Source organism: Protomyctophum parallelum, assembly GCF_964188405.1.
Source record: "Protomyctophum parallelum genome assembly, chromosome: 1".
NCBI classification, from domain to species: domain Eukaryota; kingdom Metazoa; phylum Chordata; class Actinopteri; order Myctophiformes; family Myctophidae; genus Protomyctophum; species Protomyctophum parallelum.
The window spans coordinates 35,331,240-35,350,379 of NC_139697.1; the positions used below are offsets into that span (position 1 = coordinate 35,331,240).

The 19,140-nt window shown below is 40.3% G+C and overlaps 2 protein-coding genes across 2 annotated transcripts; both read right to left on the reverse strand.

The window, feature by feature from the left end:
• Positions 1–1,944: 1,944 nt before the first annotated feature.
• On the reverse strand, positions 1,945–4,036 carry LOC310862734 (putative transmembrane protein ZNF593OS). The gene is made up of 3 exons (XM_083770797.1): positions 3,909–4,036; positions 3,336–3,431; positions 1,945–2,100 (listed from the first exon to the last, which is right to left on the reverse strand). Exons 1-3 carry the CDS (start codon positions 3,951–3,953, stop codon positions 1,951–1,953), a joined length of 291 nt encoding a protein of 96 aa, XP_083626923.1. The 5' UTR covers positions 3,954–4,036; the 3' UTR covers positions 1,945–1,950.
• A 485-nt stretch (positions 4,037–4,521) lies between these two features.
• On the reverse strand, positions 4,522–18,937 carry cfap69 (cilia and flagella associated protein 69; the record flags this gene model as incomplete). The annotated part of the gene is made up of 23 exons (XM_083779457.1): positions 4,522–4,533; positions 5,347–5,430; positions 5,930–6,016; positions 7,111–7,308; positions 7,901–7,977; positions 9,281–9,418; positions 10,978–11,170; positions 11,336–11,417; positions 13,251–13,369; positions 13,513–13,625; positions 13,816–13,980; positions 14,376–14,604; positions 14,959–15,080; positions 15,193–15,241; positions 15,499–15,622; positions 15,769–15,946; positions 16,213–16,365; positions 16,642–16,740; positions 16,842–16,918; positions 17,010–17,119; positions 17,878–17,943; positions 18,677–18,736; positions 18,848–18,937. The coding sequence occupies 23 exons, from the start codon at positions 18,935–18,937 to the stop codon at positions 4,522–4,524; spliced, it is 2,625 nt and encodes an 874-aa protein (XP_083635583.1).
• Between the last annotated feature and the right edge of the window lie 203 nt (positions 18,938–19,140).

Consider the following 19,140-nt stretch of genomic DNA (forward strand, 5'->3'; position numbering starts at 1 on the left):
AATATAGCCCACCCATTTCACATTGCCCTGTTATAGCGCCACCAACAGGTGGATTGTGCATGCGTGCCATCAACACGGATCTGCACCATTTCCCATATTCCATCCTGATTGGCAAAGATTGGAACAAACAAACAAAAAACATGTTTATATTACTCCTAAATATTCCTATCCTCCTGGTGGAGACCTGTGCCCAGAAGGGCACTTTTTCTAGTTAATATTGAAACATGCAGACATTGCGTCAAGTCTGTAAAGAGTAGTTTACACGTTAAAAATGTTTACTGAAATCTGAGTGAGGAAAAAAATAGTTTTAGTAACAACACTTTGATAGAGGATGCTATAAATAATGGATATGACTACACAAATTGATTGAGAAGTAAGGAGTTTAACCAAGAAGGTTTTCAGTTTGAATTTGAACAACAGAAAGCTGTATAGGCTAGTTGTTAGCTGTTATGGATGTGATTGTCATTACATCATGGTGGCATAACAGTATTTCAGACCTCTGAACTATATAGCCTATGAGTATATGAAAACACATGCATGAGCAGGCCATGAAAACTCCACTGGGTCCATTTCCCTTATATCATAGATATTTTAGTAATTTAAAGTTACTATACCAGGTGCTCAACCACAAGTTTTGGCCAGTCATATTGGGACAGTGCTAGAAACAAGTTAAACAACCACCAGAAGTGTACAGTAAGTGCACCACCTGGTGTTAATGCTTTGGTTAACAAGATGAACAGTGTGGCTTCCTCCCCTCTATGTTTCTCGATCGCAAATCATCAGAACCTCTGAGTATAAAATCACTTCCCTCTGCTAATTTCTCTCACATGAATAACTCCATACAGGCATACACTGTGTGCAGTCATCCAGTAATGTGACAATATCTGTCTCAACAGCACTGTCCACATGGATGGTTCCATTGAAGGGTAATGGCGTTATGATGTTACATAAGTGATTCAAAGTGTGACAGATGCCAATATGTAAGATTCCCAAATTCTGCAAAGTACACATGCTAATCATGGCATTTGAGTTTTATTTGACATTTAATTAATCAAAAACGATTACAGTTATGTAAAAGATTATATCGAATTACTCAATCTTGAGTGCCAAATGCGGAGCAAAAACAGATCAAATAAAGAAAAACATTTAATATGTCTGGTTATCTTCTGTATTCTGCTTAGCAAATAAAAGCAAAAAACATTCAATTGGTTGTGTTTGTTTTGGGGATAAACATCTACCATCTAAATCTAAGACACTAAGGTGCCAGAGTATCAATGCCAACATACTGTATTACGATATTGTGAGTCAGTCCTTCTGGAGCCTTTGTAACATGCAATGAGGATTATTCAGAATTGTGAAAATGACAAGACAGAATATAAAGAGTAAATGATTTACAGGTTGACAAATAATTATTTCCATACAATTACAATAATCTGTGGAAATTGTGAAATAAAGTAATAATGAAGTAAGTCTTTGCACTATTATCAAGTAACTATCTTCATTTTGCTCCCATAAAGTGAAACATTGACATGGTGTTTAAATTAAATCAAACTAAGATAAGATAAGGTAACATTGGTTTTGCTGACTGATGGAATAATATTCACATTGCATTTTCCTGATAGGACACTTACTTTTTCCTTTAAACACGATACAAAGACACATTCTTACTTCCTTCAAGTATAGTTAACCTAAAAACGACATTTTCTCTCCATAGCGTGCGTCCATTACAAACCTTTTCCAACATACAAAAACAAAGTACTTTCCAATAAAATATATAATCTCTCATACCAATTTCCATTGAAACTTGGGAATTACAGAACAATTGGAACTATAGGGCAGAGTTCTGGTAAATTGTCTAACTTTTGCAAAGGATTGTAGCCTGGATAGGTATTCTCTCTTCCTCTCTGTTTAACCTCACCTCTTCCTAGTGACCAGTGAGGGCCCAACACTTCAGGTAGCTTGTTGTTTGAGATGAACCCTGTCCGCCATTTGTCTGGTGCTGTACAATGACACTCCGATACCCACTGTGGCCATCGTCATGGCGATGGGGTTGATAAGGCTGCTCTGTGGCTGCATCTGGACCTCACCTGAGACCTGTCTCTGGAAATGGGGGAAGACAAGCACAATAATAATAATAATAATGGCAATAATAATAATGGTAATAATACTAATACATACTGTATGACAAATATTCCTGTAAGCTGACACCAGCGGAAAGGTAACCAGAACAATAGGCCCCTCAGAACTCTGGGCTCCATTTTAATAATATTTTATATTTACATTAATTTTATAATGGGGAGCCAAATACCGGTAGATATATTTCTACAATTGCTACAAAGTCTGTGGATGGATAGCCAGTCATTTTGGACATAAACAAGAGGTTGAAGGGAAAATGTCTGATAACGATGTACCGTGCATGTTCAAATCATACTTTAGTTTACATAATTTACATACTCTGTGGCCACATTATTGGGTATATATTGGGTATTCTCTCGTTTAGTAGAACGGAATAGTCTGCGTATTACTAACTGCTGGGTTACAGTCACATGAGTCACTGTTTGTAGGAAAAAGTTTTGTTCACTGAATGTTTATTTTACATAATTTAATTTACTATAGCCTACAGTAAGACTACTGTACCGTGCATGTTCAAATCATACTTTAGTTTACATAATTTCAGAACACATACTCTCAGTGGCCACATTATTGGGTATATATTGGGTATATATTGGGTATTCTCTCGTTTAGTAGAACGGAATAGTCTGCGTATTACTAACTGCTGGGTTACAGTCACATGAGTCACTGTTTGTAGAAAAAGTTTTGTTCACTGAATGTTTATTTTACATAATTTAATTTACTATAGCCTACAGTAAGACTACTGTGTTCAATTTAGGGTATTAACCCATGTCAAAACCTGCCTTAGGGTTGTTGGGAGTTAATATTAGGTTTATCACGTAAATCATGAGGTTATATATAATGTAATCTCCTGACAGCAGGTCGATGAAATATTAATTGCCATGTTTATGAGCTCTGCTCCTTCACAGCAGCATTACAGCATTTTTGAGTGGTGCAACTACTCCAATACGTAGGATGATCCGGGGACCCCACACGGTAACGCTGTCATTTCTCAACTGTTTCAGACGTGGGGCGGCTCGTCAGAACTGGACCAGCACCCTGAGTGCGTTCCTGTGGGTGTGGAAGTTCCAGGGACCCCCCCGGGACCCCAACATGGAGTTGCTTATAATCCATCAATTTCAGATCAATAATTGAGATTGATGTATGTCAGCTTGAGGTGTTTTATGTTTTATTATTATAAATGTATTTGCCGTGGCACTAACCTGGAGCAGACGGAAGTAACCAGGGGTCAATCTTCCCAGTCTGATAATCATGTCTGCTGCAGGAGATCCGCACATGAACTCACAGTCCGACTCCACCTGCACGGGAACCATTTTTCTTGTCATTATAGGATTCAGCACAACTATTCTCAATCTAAAACCAGTGTGAAATGTAGCTACAAATGATGCATTAAGAGAATTTGCTCAGCAATTAAGGTAAAAAAAAGAACTTTCCCTAGAATACAAGAAAAAACGTATTCACTTCTTATGTACTACATTGTCCATGGAGAGCCAAGTGAACCCACTTCTACAGAAAACTTTCTTCACAAATTACAAATAAAATAGCATTCAAATTCTGTTACTATGCAATTCTGACATTCTCAACAATCACTTAGAGAAATATGACTCCAGTGACTATACATTTTTGTGTATACATTTTTTTCCATTCATCCAACACCATGGAATTGAATGGACTACCTTTAATAAAGAAAGCACAAACTCAAGCACAAACTTGTCAACAGAAGTTGACAAGTTGTAAACCATGGGAAAGAGAAAGCATGCTGGCTCCATCCTTACCTTCATCAATCCCCACAGCGCACTACGTTCCCAGACAGACACCATGCGTTAGCCCTGAACAAACAGTGAAAGCCTGTTGTACTGAGCAAGAGCCGATATATCCCACTCCCAGGTCCTTTGTACAGTGCATACACCCCAGTCCCATCCAATGGGACAGACAGACATGAACACTCACAGTAAAAGCCCTGGGGCTGTCCAGTCAGCAAATGGGAAGAGAGGAGAGAAAGAGGAAGATATGCTTCTGTGCATAATGTTGCATGCATGATGGAATATGTGTGTTAATGTGCTGCAGTAGCTTATGTAATGTTAGTTAAACATAAGGCATTTCTATTCCTGTGATGTCATTGGTAGCTACTGAATTAACCACTTTATATGGCTCAGTTGTAGAGATTTACTATTGCACTGCACCATCATGAGCAGAAAAATAAATGTTAGTAATTTGTAAGTTTCTAAAGTTCCTATTTATTTATTTTTCTGTTTTATACCATCCATGAGCCTACTTGCTCTAACCTGCAGCAGACACTGTTGAGGCGAGCCTGGAGTGGTCGCAAAGGGTAGTTCACCCCAATGGGGGAGGGTAGACAACAAGATGCTGATTGTGCAAATTCTGACCTCATCTCTGCATCTGTTCACCCAGTAAATTACATCACCACACAATATTTACAATTGCTGACAATGAACTCACAATGAACTTGAAATCATTCGCATACAGTTTAATAATCGCAATTTGTATATCTGCATCTTTTGTCTTCAATATAAAATGACCAAAAAGTTACCACCATCATGCGAATACCGTAACCAAACAAAAACAAATATAATCTTTTTCATGTAACTTGTAACCTAGTGTGAATACTAATGAATTTACAGCATGAAGACAGACATACCGCAAACTAAAAACTAAAGACAACTAAATAAAAAGGTGTTTACACTCCACTACATCCCTGATATTTATATGATTATTAATATTTACATTCAGTTTTATGCTAATACAAACTTACTGTAAGTGATTGGAAGAATGTTTATTGCATTTATTCAATGTATCTAATAGTTGGGTGTGAGTGAGCGTGCGTGTGCGTGTGTGTGTGTACACATAATTGATTATTTATTTGACTGAGACAGTGCTGAAGTAGTCAGGGTCCTGTGTTAAAGAGGAGACATTGTCCTGTGCTTGCCCATGGATTGGCACTTTTTCCAGGGTCAACTCAGTGCCGACAAGGGTCCCCCCACTCAGAGGAGCACTGCTGTTGTTTAAGTTCATTACTCGGCCACAAAAATTCTGAAAAGGCATGCACGCACAGGCACAGTATGAGAAGGTACATATTTTGCTATTCATGATGTACAGTACATTCATATGGATTCTAGTATGATCAATGTTAAATGAAACAGGTGTAAGCCTGATAGTGCACAGATATATTGTGTTTAGTCTTTGTTGTGTTACCTCAGTAGGATGAAACACGGCATCCTTGTGCTTTGGTTTGGGTCTAGTGGCTTCAACATATTTTTCCCTTTGAGATTTCACTTCCTGGGGACAAAAGGCTTGATATAATTAAAGATGGAGTGCCATGATTTTTTTCCACCCTAAAACACATCATCAGGTCTTATTGTTATATAAGGAGGAATATTCTTTTCAAAAAAAGTGTACAGTATCGTTTTTATGTGGGCACCCCCACCTGAACTGAAGCCACACCTACAGCTATAGTTGTATGATAAAGGTGGAGGAGTTAGGGGAGGGGCTGATAGTGTGATGTCACTATATCACTGTTTTTTTCATTGGCACGTTTGACTTTCAAGGGTTCAGCCTCTAGGAAGAAACCCTAAATACAAAGGTAAGACATCATTGCACATAAAAAGGACTCCAGGGTGTCTATAAGTACTGTCACCTCATAGACACAAAATACAAAAGTGGCACTCCATCTTTAAACTATAACCTCGGAGTCGGCTCTAACTACACTGAAGCACCTAACTGAACCTTTGCGAGAACAGTTAAGTGATGTGTTTAATTGGATCGATGTGATACAAACCTTTAGTATATTGTAATCTGAAGTCTTGGACACGAAATGGTCCCAGGACTTAGCCATGAGCTCCTGTTGCTTCCAGTGAGACTTTATCTGTGTGATACAAACACAGACATTATTAGGACTAATAAATAAGTCAGGTTCCCATTTCTTAAAATCCTATTTGCAGTTTTTGTAACAAAACACGTTTGCATGTTTATATTCCCATGTTCACCTCTAAAATGCTATTTTCTGTGATGACATACATTAAATGTAACAGTTAAGAGTACAGAAAGTCCACAGAATTATAGAAAATTAAGTGACTACTTAAAATAGTCACTTCATTTTCTATGGACTTGGACACTCCCATATTGTGCATGTTCAAGTTCATTTTATTAATTAAAGCAATCGATGGTGACTGCCCCATGTGGGTGCTAGGCCAAATAAACTATCTTTTTTCTTATTGTCTTTATGATATTACAGTAGTAGGAAACACGGAGAGAGAGAGATGGGGAGTGACACGCAGCAAAGGCCTTCGGGATCGAGACTCGAACATGCAAATGTCAGGCTATATTGAGCCATTTTTGAATAGTTAAAATGGCTAGTGTACAAGCTCACAACGTGTCAATGTAGATTGGCTAGTTGAACTATTCAAAAATGTTTTTCAAAATGGTTTAAAAAAAGGCAAAGAAGTTTAGGGATAAGGGGTTTAGGATCACTTTATTGAGATCACTTTATTGATCCCAACAGGATCTTTATCAGGTCAGTATAAAAATGCACGTTTCAATACATTTTAACCCTTGAATTGAAACTCAGAATTGTGTACCACCCCCACTGTGTGCCACCCCCACAAACAGCAGGTGAGACTCATTACCCTTGAGGAACTGGGATTTTGACAAAATATACTACAATATACAAACATACACAATACACAATCCAATTGTATAAAAAAACATTTATAAAAACCAGATTATTGGCCTATTTTAATCCCAACACACACCGGCTCCGTCCGACGCGGCGCGACACGTTGCCGTGCGGCGACGCATGGAAAATAGAACTGGTTCCATCGACACTTTGGAATTCTCCCTGGGAGTGACCAGATGAGCAATACCATTGCGTGTATTTTAGCCTTGCAGTTACATAGTAAAACCGACTCATCATCACAGAGGATTATAGTGTGCAACTGAACATCTCTCATGCTCACTCACCTCTGTGTACATGGTGTTCTCCTCACTGATGTCCTCCTTCTGTTGGTGCTGCATGATGCGGCCCTGCTCTGCAGCCACCCTGCGGGCTGTGTCCTCCGTGATCTTAGAGATGGTGTCGAGGGCCTCCTCATCAGGGGTGACCGGTCTCACACCGTCCAGGGCCAATTCCCTGACAATTTCGTCCCACACCTCTCCAACCTAATATTGTCACAGCGTTAGATTTCGGTTCAGGCCCATTTTCACAGGTTTAATGTTTGTCTTTAGTTCAATGTTTGTTTTGTAAACGCCATTGACAATGAAGGGGACATTTATATCATAATGTGCCATTTATGTCATGTCTCTTTATTGTTAATGGCGTTTAATGTTTGTGTTGGCACCGTTTGTTTTACATCTCCATTACATCACCTAATCAACATGAGTTAGACTTTAATATATTAGCGCCCCTCACTTCACACGGGTGTGATTTTTATTTATTCATTCAGCAATGGTTGTTGTGTCTGAAATGAAAATAGATAATTTTACAAGGATGATGATGTAACTAATTGTTTGGTTGTATGTAAACCCTAACTAAATGGGGAAGTCAATTTGGTTCCACTTGTACACTCTCAGGTACTTAGTTCATTACTTAACTGTGCACAATATACGTATTACAATCAAAGATGTTCTTTGATATTTTTATATGACATTTACCGGTATTCTAACCACCCATCCAAAAATATGAATCATACAAATGCATGCCTGCATCATTGTTCACAGGGTTATAGTAACACACGTACAGTAGCCTATCTACCTTAAAGTCCAGATATCGGTTGACGATACAAAGAGTGACGTAATCCTTTGTTGACAATCCCGGAAGGTCTTGAAAACCTGATTGTATTAGAAATGAAGATATGGCAAGATAATGAAGCATTGACTTGCAACAATAATTAGCCCATCATATCTAACTTGTAAAATTAGATATGATGTGTCAATCTAATTATGCCCCATAAAGTGTATAGAATGTATCAGTTTTACATGTGTGAGAACACTGGTTATCAACATGGGGTCCAGTGATGCCTCATTAGGCTATGGTAAGATACAGATGAACCCATTATGACCCGAGGACGATTATACAAATGGCTGCGTACTGCCCCTCTGAAAATGTAGCCTGGGCAGCATTCCATTTCGTGTTTATGATCCGGTCGGGAGCGGATAGTAACTTTCGTCATGTTGTAGTCAATGATTTGTAGTCATCTGTCAGGAAACCACAAGGCAGAATCAGTACTATGAATGGGTACTTCTTATTCCGCCTTGTGGTTTCCTGCCTGATGACTACAAATCAGTGACTACAACATGACGTACATTACCATCCCCTCCAGACATTTTGGAACACAGACCAGGCTTTCCTCCGAGGTGGAAAGCCTGGTGACGTGAGGATACTGAAAATGTATTGTGCCAGGCAGGGAACCCCAGAAGAGAAGACTTTCGATATTTAAAAAAAATGTTCAAAAGTAGCAATGTAAATCCAGCAATGTAATCCACGTAACGAGAACCGTTCGCCCCAACGACTTCAAAATCAACACACACGGTCCACACCCCCACAGGGAGTGCAGTGCCCGAGATCGAGTCCGTCTGACCCACGGTTGTCCAGAAGTGCCACAAAAGGCCTCTGCCCGGGCTCTGGACAGAGCCTCTCCCTAATATGGAGCATCACATCATCACAACACTCCATATTTGGGCATGCCTGACACAGAACTCCATATATAAGAATAAAGGACACAGAAAAGGATACAGAAATGTCCATATATGGGCATAAAAGGGACACAGACAGATGGGTGGAATGGGTACTCTGACACGGGTACAACGGGTAATGCATTATAGCCGGGTGGGGCATGAATCTCCAACTTCCATTGTTACCGACTCAGTGCTTTACAGCCGGTCTAGTATGTATGCATATATATATATATATATATATATATATATATATATATACACACACAGTACTGTATATACACACACACACACACACACCTACACCTATAATCTAAAATACATACTCCTCCAGCTCTGCTATTTTCATTGTTATAAATTCATTGGAGTATTATATAAATTAGGCCTGCTCCTTTCCTGGACCAGGGCTCACTTGAAAATCACCGGACCACAGGTTAAGAATCACTGAATTATACATTACCTAGTTTACAGAAGATGGAGTAGATCTTGGAGCGCTGGTTCTCTGAAACATCCATGACTGCTGCACTGCATCTGGTGCCAGGGTAGGACACCTGTTCTGCCTCCTCTTGGTAAGAATTTAGGATTGGCTTCTTGGGATCTGATCATAAAATACGGAAATGAGAAAAACGGAAAACAAAACATATAGATCCATCAAACTTGGTTTAAAAGAGGCATCTAAAGTGTTTATTAGGGCATTAGGCTACACAGTATACCAGTAAAACGCCCTGAGGTCACGTGCACGCATCCGCCTGTGTGACGGCAGACTGCTGGGTGAGCGCTGGCTCTTTGGCATGGGGGGTCAGGTCAACATATGGAATGAATTCTGTTCTGGCCATATGGAGCATGTCTTGAGTGTACAGGGTTTTATGAGGTCAGTTCAACAAGAGTTGCTGGCCGGCTCCATATATGCAGCTCTAGGATGATCCAGTCTTCTCCATGTATGGTTATCCAGGGTTAGATGAGGTCAGTGTCGTGATATTCATATATGGAGATGGCCATATATGGTGGTGTGATGTGTCACGAGGCGTGATATATGGAGGCATTAAGGGTCTCCATGATGTCACGTGATGTCACGAGGTCAGATGGTGCGACGGACGTGAGACACAGGATTTCATAGTAAATGCTAGCCGCAATTTGCAACTCTAGATTTTTTTACAATCTGTTGAATCTAGAGTTGCAATACCCTCCATCCACTTCCTATTCATGATTTTCGGTTTCTGATCTGCTGGTCTTAAATGACGTTAAACTCACCAACATTGCAGCTGTAGTCCAAGCTTGAATTATCCTCTTTCAATCTGCCGAGCTTGTTTTTCATAGAAATCCCCCGTAGACATGTTATGAGTTACTTTCTGTCCAAAATATTCCAAGAGTGACATTTCCGAGCCGCCATTTGTATTTTTGCAACGTGCCGTAAAACAAGATGTGAGGGGGAGCGCTTGTTTAATAGAAGGCTGTGTGTGATGGGGCGTCGCACTGTGTCTGCCTCTTCTTTGGGTGTCTTACCTGCGCAGGTAAGATTCTATTAAACAAGCGCTCCCCCTCACATCTTGTTTTACGGCACGTTGCAAAAATACAAATGGCGGCTCGGAAATGTCACTCTTGGAATATTTTGGACAGAAAGTAACTCATAACATGTCTACGGGGGATTTTTATGAAAAACAAGCTCGGCAGATTGAAAGAGGATAATTCAAGCTTGGACTACAGCTGCAATGTTGGTGAGTTTAACGTCATTTAAGACCAGCAGATCAGAAACCGAAAATCATGAATAGGAAGTGGATGGAGGGTATTGCAACTCTAGATTCAACCCATTGTAAAAAAAATCTAGAGTTGCAAATTGCGGCTAAGTAAATGCGACCTTTGGTCTCAATTAACAAAAAACAAGTGAAAATGGAAGTGATGACACAAACAAGTGAGAAGACAAAATTAGAACTGGAACACTTTAGATAGCAAGATTAATATCATAATATATAGAGCTTTAACCTTTTAACAAAAATACATATCAAATATCACTTACTCTACCTTTAAATGAGTGAGCATGTAGTAGTTTAGTGTATTGGTCATCGTGGCCCTCTGGTTGCGGGACAGTAGTCTAACCTTCAGGCACACGTAATAAAAATAATCTAAATCAGACCAAACAAAGCTGTTAACCAGACTGACCTGTGATCCGTCCATGTGCATCTCTGCTGACCCTGAGCTCCGCCTCCTCCTCCCTCCAGAGATGTAACAAGAGGTGTGGTGCTGTCTGGCCCTTGTCACCCCTCCAGCTCCGTATGTGAGAGAGAGTGTTGGGGTTATCACTGAGTTCTAGAAGGGTTGCCAGCACAACACTGTGCACGCTCCTGGGGCTCGACTGAAAGAGACATTACAAGGATTTTAAAATTGGAATCTCTGGAACGGCATCAAAGGCCTCGTGGACATTGTCTCATTTGTCTGACGTCTTTATAGTATCAAAGCCTGACCCCAACACAACAGCTAGTCTGTAGGCTGGTCCAGCAATTTGAAGAAAAATACTCACGTGGAGTAAGTCCAGCAAGAGAAATGCCCCTTCTTTGGCCAAAAAGTAATCTTCTGTAGTGTAGCAGCCCACGATACAGGACCTGATAATATGATACAGAACAAAAATTACACATTATCCACAATGGAAACTCGAAAAAGTGCCCCTTGGGAGTCGGGACACCTGTCTCCACCAGGATAAGAGCGCTGTTGCGTTCATGATTTGCAGAGCTTCGTACAAAACGAAAAAGTGCACAAACCAATATTTATTTACAACTTAATATGAATCAAAACAAACAATAATACAGTACTAAGGTGGAGTGTGTTAATCAGTAGATCAGTAGTGTAAGTGAGTGGATGTGTGGTGGGTGTAGTCACGTGTGGGGTGTTGAATGGTGCAAACAGATGCTGCTGCTCTCAGTGCTCTCATGGAAGGAGAGAGAGCCTGAGTGTGGCCACACCCAGCCTCTTATAGTGCACCCTGGGAACACTGGCCAGGTGCTCCCAATGCACCCGATTGGCAACTCGGCAGGACCTGTGGGAAGCACAAGACTAGGCCTACAGTACCTAACAAACCACACAGGCCCTAGTAGACCAACTACAGGGGCTGTGACACCCTCCCCCTACAAAGCGAGGACCCTTAAGGGACCGAGACACTATCTCATCCAATAACCCAAATACCATGACTAATTTGCCAATCTACAAGTCCAAACAAAACAGGAAGTTAGTTACTTTACCTGTTAGCAAAGTCACGACCAATCCGAGTTCAAATCACGAGCCCCCATGTTATGACCTGGCTCTTGGGCCATAAGAAAGGAGGAAGACACACGGCTGTTTAAAAGTGCACAAACCAATATTTATTTACAACTTAAACAACTTAATATGAATCAAAACAAACAATACTACAGTACTAAGGTGGAGTGTGTTAATCAGTAGATCAATAGCGTAAGTGAGTGGATGTGTGGTGGGTGTAGTGTGGGGTGTTGAATGGTGCAAACAGATGCTGCTGCTCTCATGGAAGGAGAGAGAGCCTGAGTGTGGCCACACCCAGGCTCTTATAGTGCACCCTGGGAACACTGGCCAGGTGCTCCCAATGCACTCGATTGGCAACTCGGCAGGACCTGTGGGAAGCACAAGACTAGGCCTACCTAACAAACCACACAGGCCCTAGTAGACCAACTACAGGGGCTGTGACAGCAGTTATAGGTAAAACGAATTGGCCAGTTATAGCGCCACCATGAGGCTGAGTGGGAATGTGCATGCCAGATAGAAATCACATGATGTATTCATGTTTTGCTGCATTTTGTTCAAAATGGAGCACTCCTGCGAACTTTGGAAGCCAATGTTAGCTAATCAGGGTGGAGTATGAATGTCCGTTTCGTTTAATGGCTAGAGAGACTCTGTACCAATTTGGGTGATGTTTGGACAAAATCTGTAGGAGTACTGTCAAAAAATGTGTTTTGCAAAAATCGGCCTCCTGGTGGCACTATAAGAGGCCCATGTGAAGAATTTGCGGCAGAGGTTCAACACTGAGTGTGTGCAGACTGCAGAGTTTCGCTGGGATCAAGCCAACGGTGCCAGAGATTAGCTGTCCACAGACGGACGGACACATGGACGGACACACAGACGGAGTGCAAAATACTCTCCCCATGCCTTCGGCCCGGTGGAGACAACGTCCCACGTCCCAAGTCCCCAGGACTTTTTGTGTTATCCTTTTAGCCCAAATGTATGACTGTATCCGGTGCTCTTTGCATGTCTGTCTAACAAAGACAATCAATCAAAAATTTGAAATTTTAATGGTACAGAAACTATTTTCTGCCCGTTTGCTATAAAGTCATATGACTTTATTGTGTCCTGACTCCTGGGGGACCTATAATGTAATATGGGACTTTACTTCATGAATTGATTTATCGAAGGACTGTGATAGATGAACTGACCAGACACAGTCCACTGTGGAGAGGAGGAGCTTGTTGTGTCCCAAACCACTGTAGAACTTTGCAGGGTTGATCTTCAAGAAATGCACTGCCATCTCAACTCCTTCCGTGCCAAACAGTTCCTAAAGCATAACAAAATATCAGCAGTTAGCTCAAAGGGATCTCCAATGATTAGGTTTGGGTTTCTAATCAAGTTTTTTTTGGAAAAAAGTTTTAGATTAAAAATAATAATATGAATTTTCCCAGTTCATGTTCTGAGCACTACCTTTCTGTGCAGGTCATTCTCACACAATGCTGAAAGGATTAGCTGCATATCGACTTTGATCTCCATAGTCACAATGTCTTCATCATGGCTGCTTTCCATTTGCATCAAAATCCCTACAAAAATAAAAACACGATTAATTGATTAATTAAGAAAAAAGAAAAAAGAAAGAAAGAAATGTAGCCTGGTATAAAAAATGTGATTTTGGTGTGGAGGTCTTCAGCAACAAACTAATGTCAATAAAGATTCTGATTTGAACACATACATTTATAATAGTTTAATCATGGAGGATCTCCCACTCATTACCTAGAAGCTGGCTGATGGTCCCTTGATCACAAAGGTCCTGGTTGACAGTATCATTTCCCAGGGAAGTCATGGACCTCAACACCCTGATACAGTAGCACATCTGAGCCTTCTTACTACCCTTCTCTCCAGTGCTGTGGAAACCAGGACTCTGGCCAAAGGAAGTATCTACACACCAAACAGAGCACAGAGATGATGAACTGATGGAAACATGTTGGTAGCCTTTGACAGTGGGTTATTTGTGTCTCACATAAACATTAGAGTGAATTCAACAAACAGGGGAGAGTTATTTGGAAGGAATTCATAAACTAAAACTATCATTTAGTGTAAATTAATTTAACACCAAACCTGCATCAAAAACCAGAAGGTTTTTAGTTGATCTGCTATTCAAGAACAACTCACATAAGGTGAACAGCTAGGGATTCAGTGTATTGCTCAAAGGCACATGTTAATTGCTGGACGCATTGGCTTTTGTAGGGATCAAACCGCCAACCTTTCAGGTAGTGTGCCTAACAGCTGGGTCACCCTACCAAGATATATCCTCTATTCTCCTTCATCCACACCTTGTTCAGTGCACCACTCTAGCAGTAGCAGGAGGCAGTTGTTGCCCTTTAAGTTGATGTAGTCCTCCAACATGGGTGGTGCTACAGTGGCCAGTGTGGCCAGGCCCTGGAGCAGCAGCTCCTCCTGCTGTGTGGAAGACCAGTGGCTCACGGACGACTGGCCTGACGAGGAGATGGGAGGCTTCACTAGAGTTATCAGAGCCAGCATTACACGGCCTTCTTTAAAGAGCTGAGAAACACAGAGGAAAGCCAGAGATACACAAGTTGAGAGTGACAAACAAATAACTACTGAATATCAAAACCACAAACATGACACACTGTGTAGCACACACTGACAGTTCTGTTGGTCTTGTGCATTGTGTCTTTTTTTTAATCCAGCCTCACTGAAATGTATAAGGTAAAACTGTAGACAGTGTCTATTTTGTTTCTATAAGTCAGAAACTGGAAATGATGCCAAATGTCAGAAAAATAAACAGAAAACACATTGTTCCTACTTTTGGCTCCTATTGCCTATTGGTCCACAACTATCCCATTGATTCAAACAATAGCATGTCATTGTTACAGTCTGAAAGCTCCAACTGACCTGCAGAGCAGATGTGTCCTTTGACAAGATAACCACCAGGTTTAACAGTAATTTCTTCAACTCAAAATCTTCATTGTTATAGGTCAACTTCAGATTGCGGACCAAAGGGTTGTGACTTTTGACTGAAGAAACAAGATAAATGAAGCTATTTTTATTCATTAGCCCACTGAAAGCGGTATTTATTTGAAATAAATTGAATTGCATACTGAAAAAATAATAACAAGGTAGCCTCACTCTCTGGAAATGTGACAAAAAGCATGAGCTGCTTGGCAAATAAACTCTCCTGAAATAGAGTCAAGTATAGAACAAAAGATGTAAGCGCAAAACAACAACATTAAATTACTGAATATAGTTATAAATAGCCTGGAATCCAGACAGAGGCACTCGTTCAGCGTTTCTTTTTTTCACTTAAGTCAGTGAACGGACTGCAAATCAGTCTGGATTCCATGGCTAGTTAATGAGCACAATAAGCTACACAGTTTTTGTTCAGGTTATGTGATTGGCTTATCAATGCAATCATTATTAATGTGCTCTACTTACAATGAGTGGGCATTTGGGATTTGCAGCTACAAGTGTTGTGATCACGAGCAGGTCATTTCTGAGTTGGAGATCATGATGTTGCGAACCATTCAGCAACAGATGAAAAAATGCTTCTTTTAAAGCCCTGTGATATAAATAAAATAATGACATGATACAAAAATACAGACTAAACTGAATGATATATAGCTCTGATCCATGAGAGTGAAATATTTTAACCGAAATGGACATCACCCATTCCCTTAACCCGTACAAATTTAAGTGTACACATACACCATGCAGTCAATGTTGCTTAGTTGAGAAGTGACCTCTTCCTTGCAGCCTCTTTCTAGCAAGTTCCACAGGATTTCTGTGGAGCGAAACAGGATTTGGCCGGACGGGTCGGGCTCATTCATATGTAGACATATTGTCTCCGCTCCCTGTGCATTCAGTATTAATGCACAGTTTATATCTAGAGTGGAAAATAAAACATGATTAAAGAGGTGTGATTAAAGCAACCCATTGACCCAATGACATTGACAGAATTAAGGACACTTAAAGTCACTTTTGATTGTTCCTCCAGATTTTTTCTTAGGTAGTAAAATGCTTAATGCACTTGACAGCCGACTACTTAATCTAATGAAGGAGGGTAATCTCTGTTGGATTGACATGAGTGATGGACTCCAACCGGCCTTTAACTCCCCGACCACTTGTAGAAGAATAACAGCAGTTTTTCACCTGAGGAGCTGGAGAGGATCTGAAGTGTTTGCAGGACCTGAAGTTTCACCTCAGGCTGGTCTTCTAGTAAAGCCATGGAGAGGACCATGGTCTCAGCCAACCCACTCTGCTCCAGCAGCTGGAGCTTGTAGCCAGCATTGGTGGGTTGGATTCCTAAAGAAGTATACGGTAGTTAATAATAGCATCAATCCTATATGTGAGATAGTACAGTAAATTTGAAAGAAAGAAAGAAAGAAAGAAAGAAAGAAAGAAAGAAAGAAAGAAAGAAAGAAAGAAAGAAAGAAAGAAAGAAAGAAAGAAAGAAAGAAAGAAAATAACCACAACACCAAAAGAGCAAAGAGAGGGTCTCACTCATTGACAGTCTAGAGATTGGGTTAGATGTGACAGATGTGACCATTGGCTTTGAGGGACAAGTTGGACAACCCATACCATCCAACAGCTGTTTGGAAGCCACTGAAGTGTAGAATGATTTGACAGAGTCACAGATCTGGTGTCTCACTTCAGCATTTGAAATTCTCATCAAACACCCTGCAAAGTGAGAATAAAAAATGTGTCTGTCTTGATTTGGCCTTAAAATAATACGTGTAAACACCTGCTCTAAAGAAACTGCTATAACGGCTAGTACATACCCATGTAGGAGAGGAATTCTTTGACATCACATGCATAAGTCAACTCATCAGATGTCTTCTCCTTTAGGAAAGGAAGCCTATAGAAGTAGAGGAGCACTTCAATATGAGGCTGACTTATATTGATTGAGATTTGAATTTGTCTGTATGACTTTTGATTGAGACGCTTACCTGGTAATTTTGAGTGAATCACACAACACTGAGACATATTCAGGGTGGTCTTTCACTCTCTCAGCACAAATATTCAGAATCTTGGTCATGCAAACCAGCTCTCTCAAAAGCTTGACAGTTGATTCAAGAAACTATAACACTGAGTGAAAGCTTGCAAAGCACATTAAAAGCCTGAGTTATAATTTGTCGTGTGCCATATGTCACACACTGAAAATAGCCAATCTACAAGATACAAATTGACGCACAACATTGCACAACTAATGTAAATCATCCATAACCCTACAGACACATGCATCATGACAGAGACAGGGCAATATGAGTCACCACAACACTGTTAATTTCAGAGTGAGGAAAATGCTGACAAAAAGCAATGCAATTTGTAAATTGGAACCTTGAGGATTATGTGCAAGTCCCTGTGGACAGAAAATCTATTAAAGGAAAATGAAACCCTATGCCGTTTTGTCGCTTATTTTATTGTACAGATTAAAAACAGCAGAGGAGCAAAAACACGACAGGCGTGTAAGCAACGCAGCTGCAGCTGATAAAATGAATAATGGGTATGATAATTGTTGGTGTCCCCAGAGCCATGGGTGTGCCCAATTTGCAAGCCTAGACAGTGGTCAACAGTATTGTCATCATTGCTTGCATTGGCACACCTAAATCTAACACAAATTCATTATCAGTGATGTATTCACATGTTTTACTTAAGTAAAAGTATCAATATACGGTAAAGTAGAAATGTCCATGTGTGTACTCTGCATTCAACTATAAATCAGTAAAGGGTTTCTTGTACCCCCCTTTAAATCACTCTGTCTGAGAGGACAAAAGTGAAGAAAATGTTCAGAATTAGCACAAATAGTAAGGATACAAATCCATTCTGGCATCTCTTCAACAGTTTCCTCAGTAGAAAAATGTGCCTCTCCTTCAGGGTAACCTTTAACAAAAGAACAATTGATTAATTAATGTATTATTATTATTATTATGAAACCAATAACAGAGAAAGGGAAAAGACATCCATCCAAACTATTTAAAATTTATTTTATTTTATATAATGTAAAACCCGGAATTCAAACTCAGGTCTCCCGCGTCAAAGTCTCATATCTTTCTAACCACTGTAACCAGTAGACCAAAGAAGGGATATCCCCATGGACTGGGGAGATTAGACTTTTAGGATCATCAGGGTGAGGCTCTGAGCCACTACTACACACACACACACACACACACACACACACACACACACACACACACACACACACACACACACACACACACACACACACACAGTATGGGCAGTGAACATAAGAAGGGTAAAAAGTTAAGTGCTAGGCTGAGGCAAAAAGCCCAAGGGGCTTATACGAGGCCTCTATGTAAAACAATGAAACATTGTACAAGAAATATAGGATATCCAGAAAACATGATTGCAGTATAAAAAACAAGAACAAAACAAGAAACAAAACAAAAAATGACAACAACATGATTATAACATATACACACACACACACACACACACACACACACACACACACACACACACACACACACACACACACACACACACACACACACACACACACACACACACACACACACACACACACATAACGTAAAATGTAGAACCCATCAAACAAGCAAGGAAATGATAGATAGGAAATGATGTCTTCACTTACTGTCAAGGGATCCTCCAGGAGATTAATCACCTTATTGAGATCAAGGCTTTTAGTTATGACCTGCAGAAATGTAATGTATAGAAGACACTCATCAAATAAAAATATATATTTGTAATGCAGTAATAGATTACACATATTCCAAACAAGAAAGCAGAATAAGAAAGTGTTTACCCCATGAATATACCGCTCCTTGTTTATTCCTGTTTGTCTGATCACCGGGATTTCAGGTTTTCTTCTTTGAGCAACTTTGCTTGAATCCATTTGCAGCTGACAAGAAACTTTTAGTTTATGACAGTCTTAGGGTAAAGCATTTGGAGCCTTTTGAAAACAATGTGTGATTTCTGCGTCTTCTACAGCTGCCTTCAGTTTGCGTTAGAATTATACATAGGCCTATGATGATATTGACCTTTATAGAGTATAGTGGTCTTTAAGCGGTGCGCCGCGGACCGCGGTGCGTTTTCTAA

Coding starts and splice junctions, on each gene's coding strand:
- LOC310862734 (XM_083770797.1), bottom strand. CDS start 3,953: ATGGTGTCTGTCTGGGAACGTAGTGCGCTGTGGGGATTGATGAAG. Junction 3,432..3,908: donor CGCTGTGGGGATTGATGAAG/GTAAGGATGGAG, acceptor GTTCCCGTGCAG/GTGGAGTCGGACTGTGAGTT. Junction 2,101..3,335: donor GTTACTTCCGTCTGCTCCAG/GTTAGTGCCACG, acceptor CCCCATTTCCAG/AGACAGGTCTCAGGTGAGGT.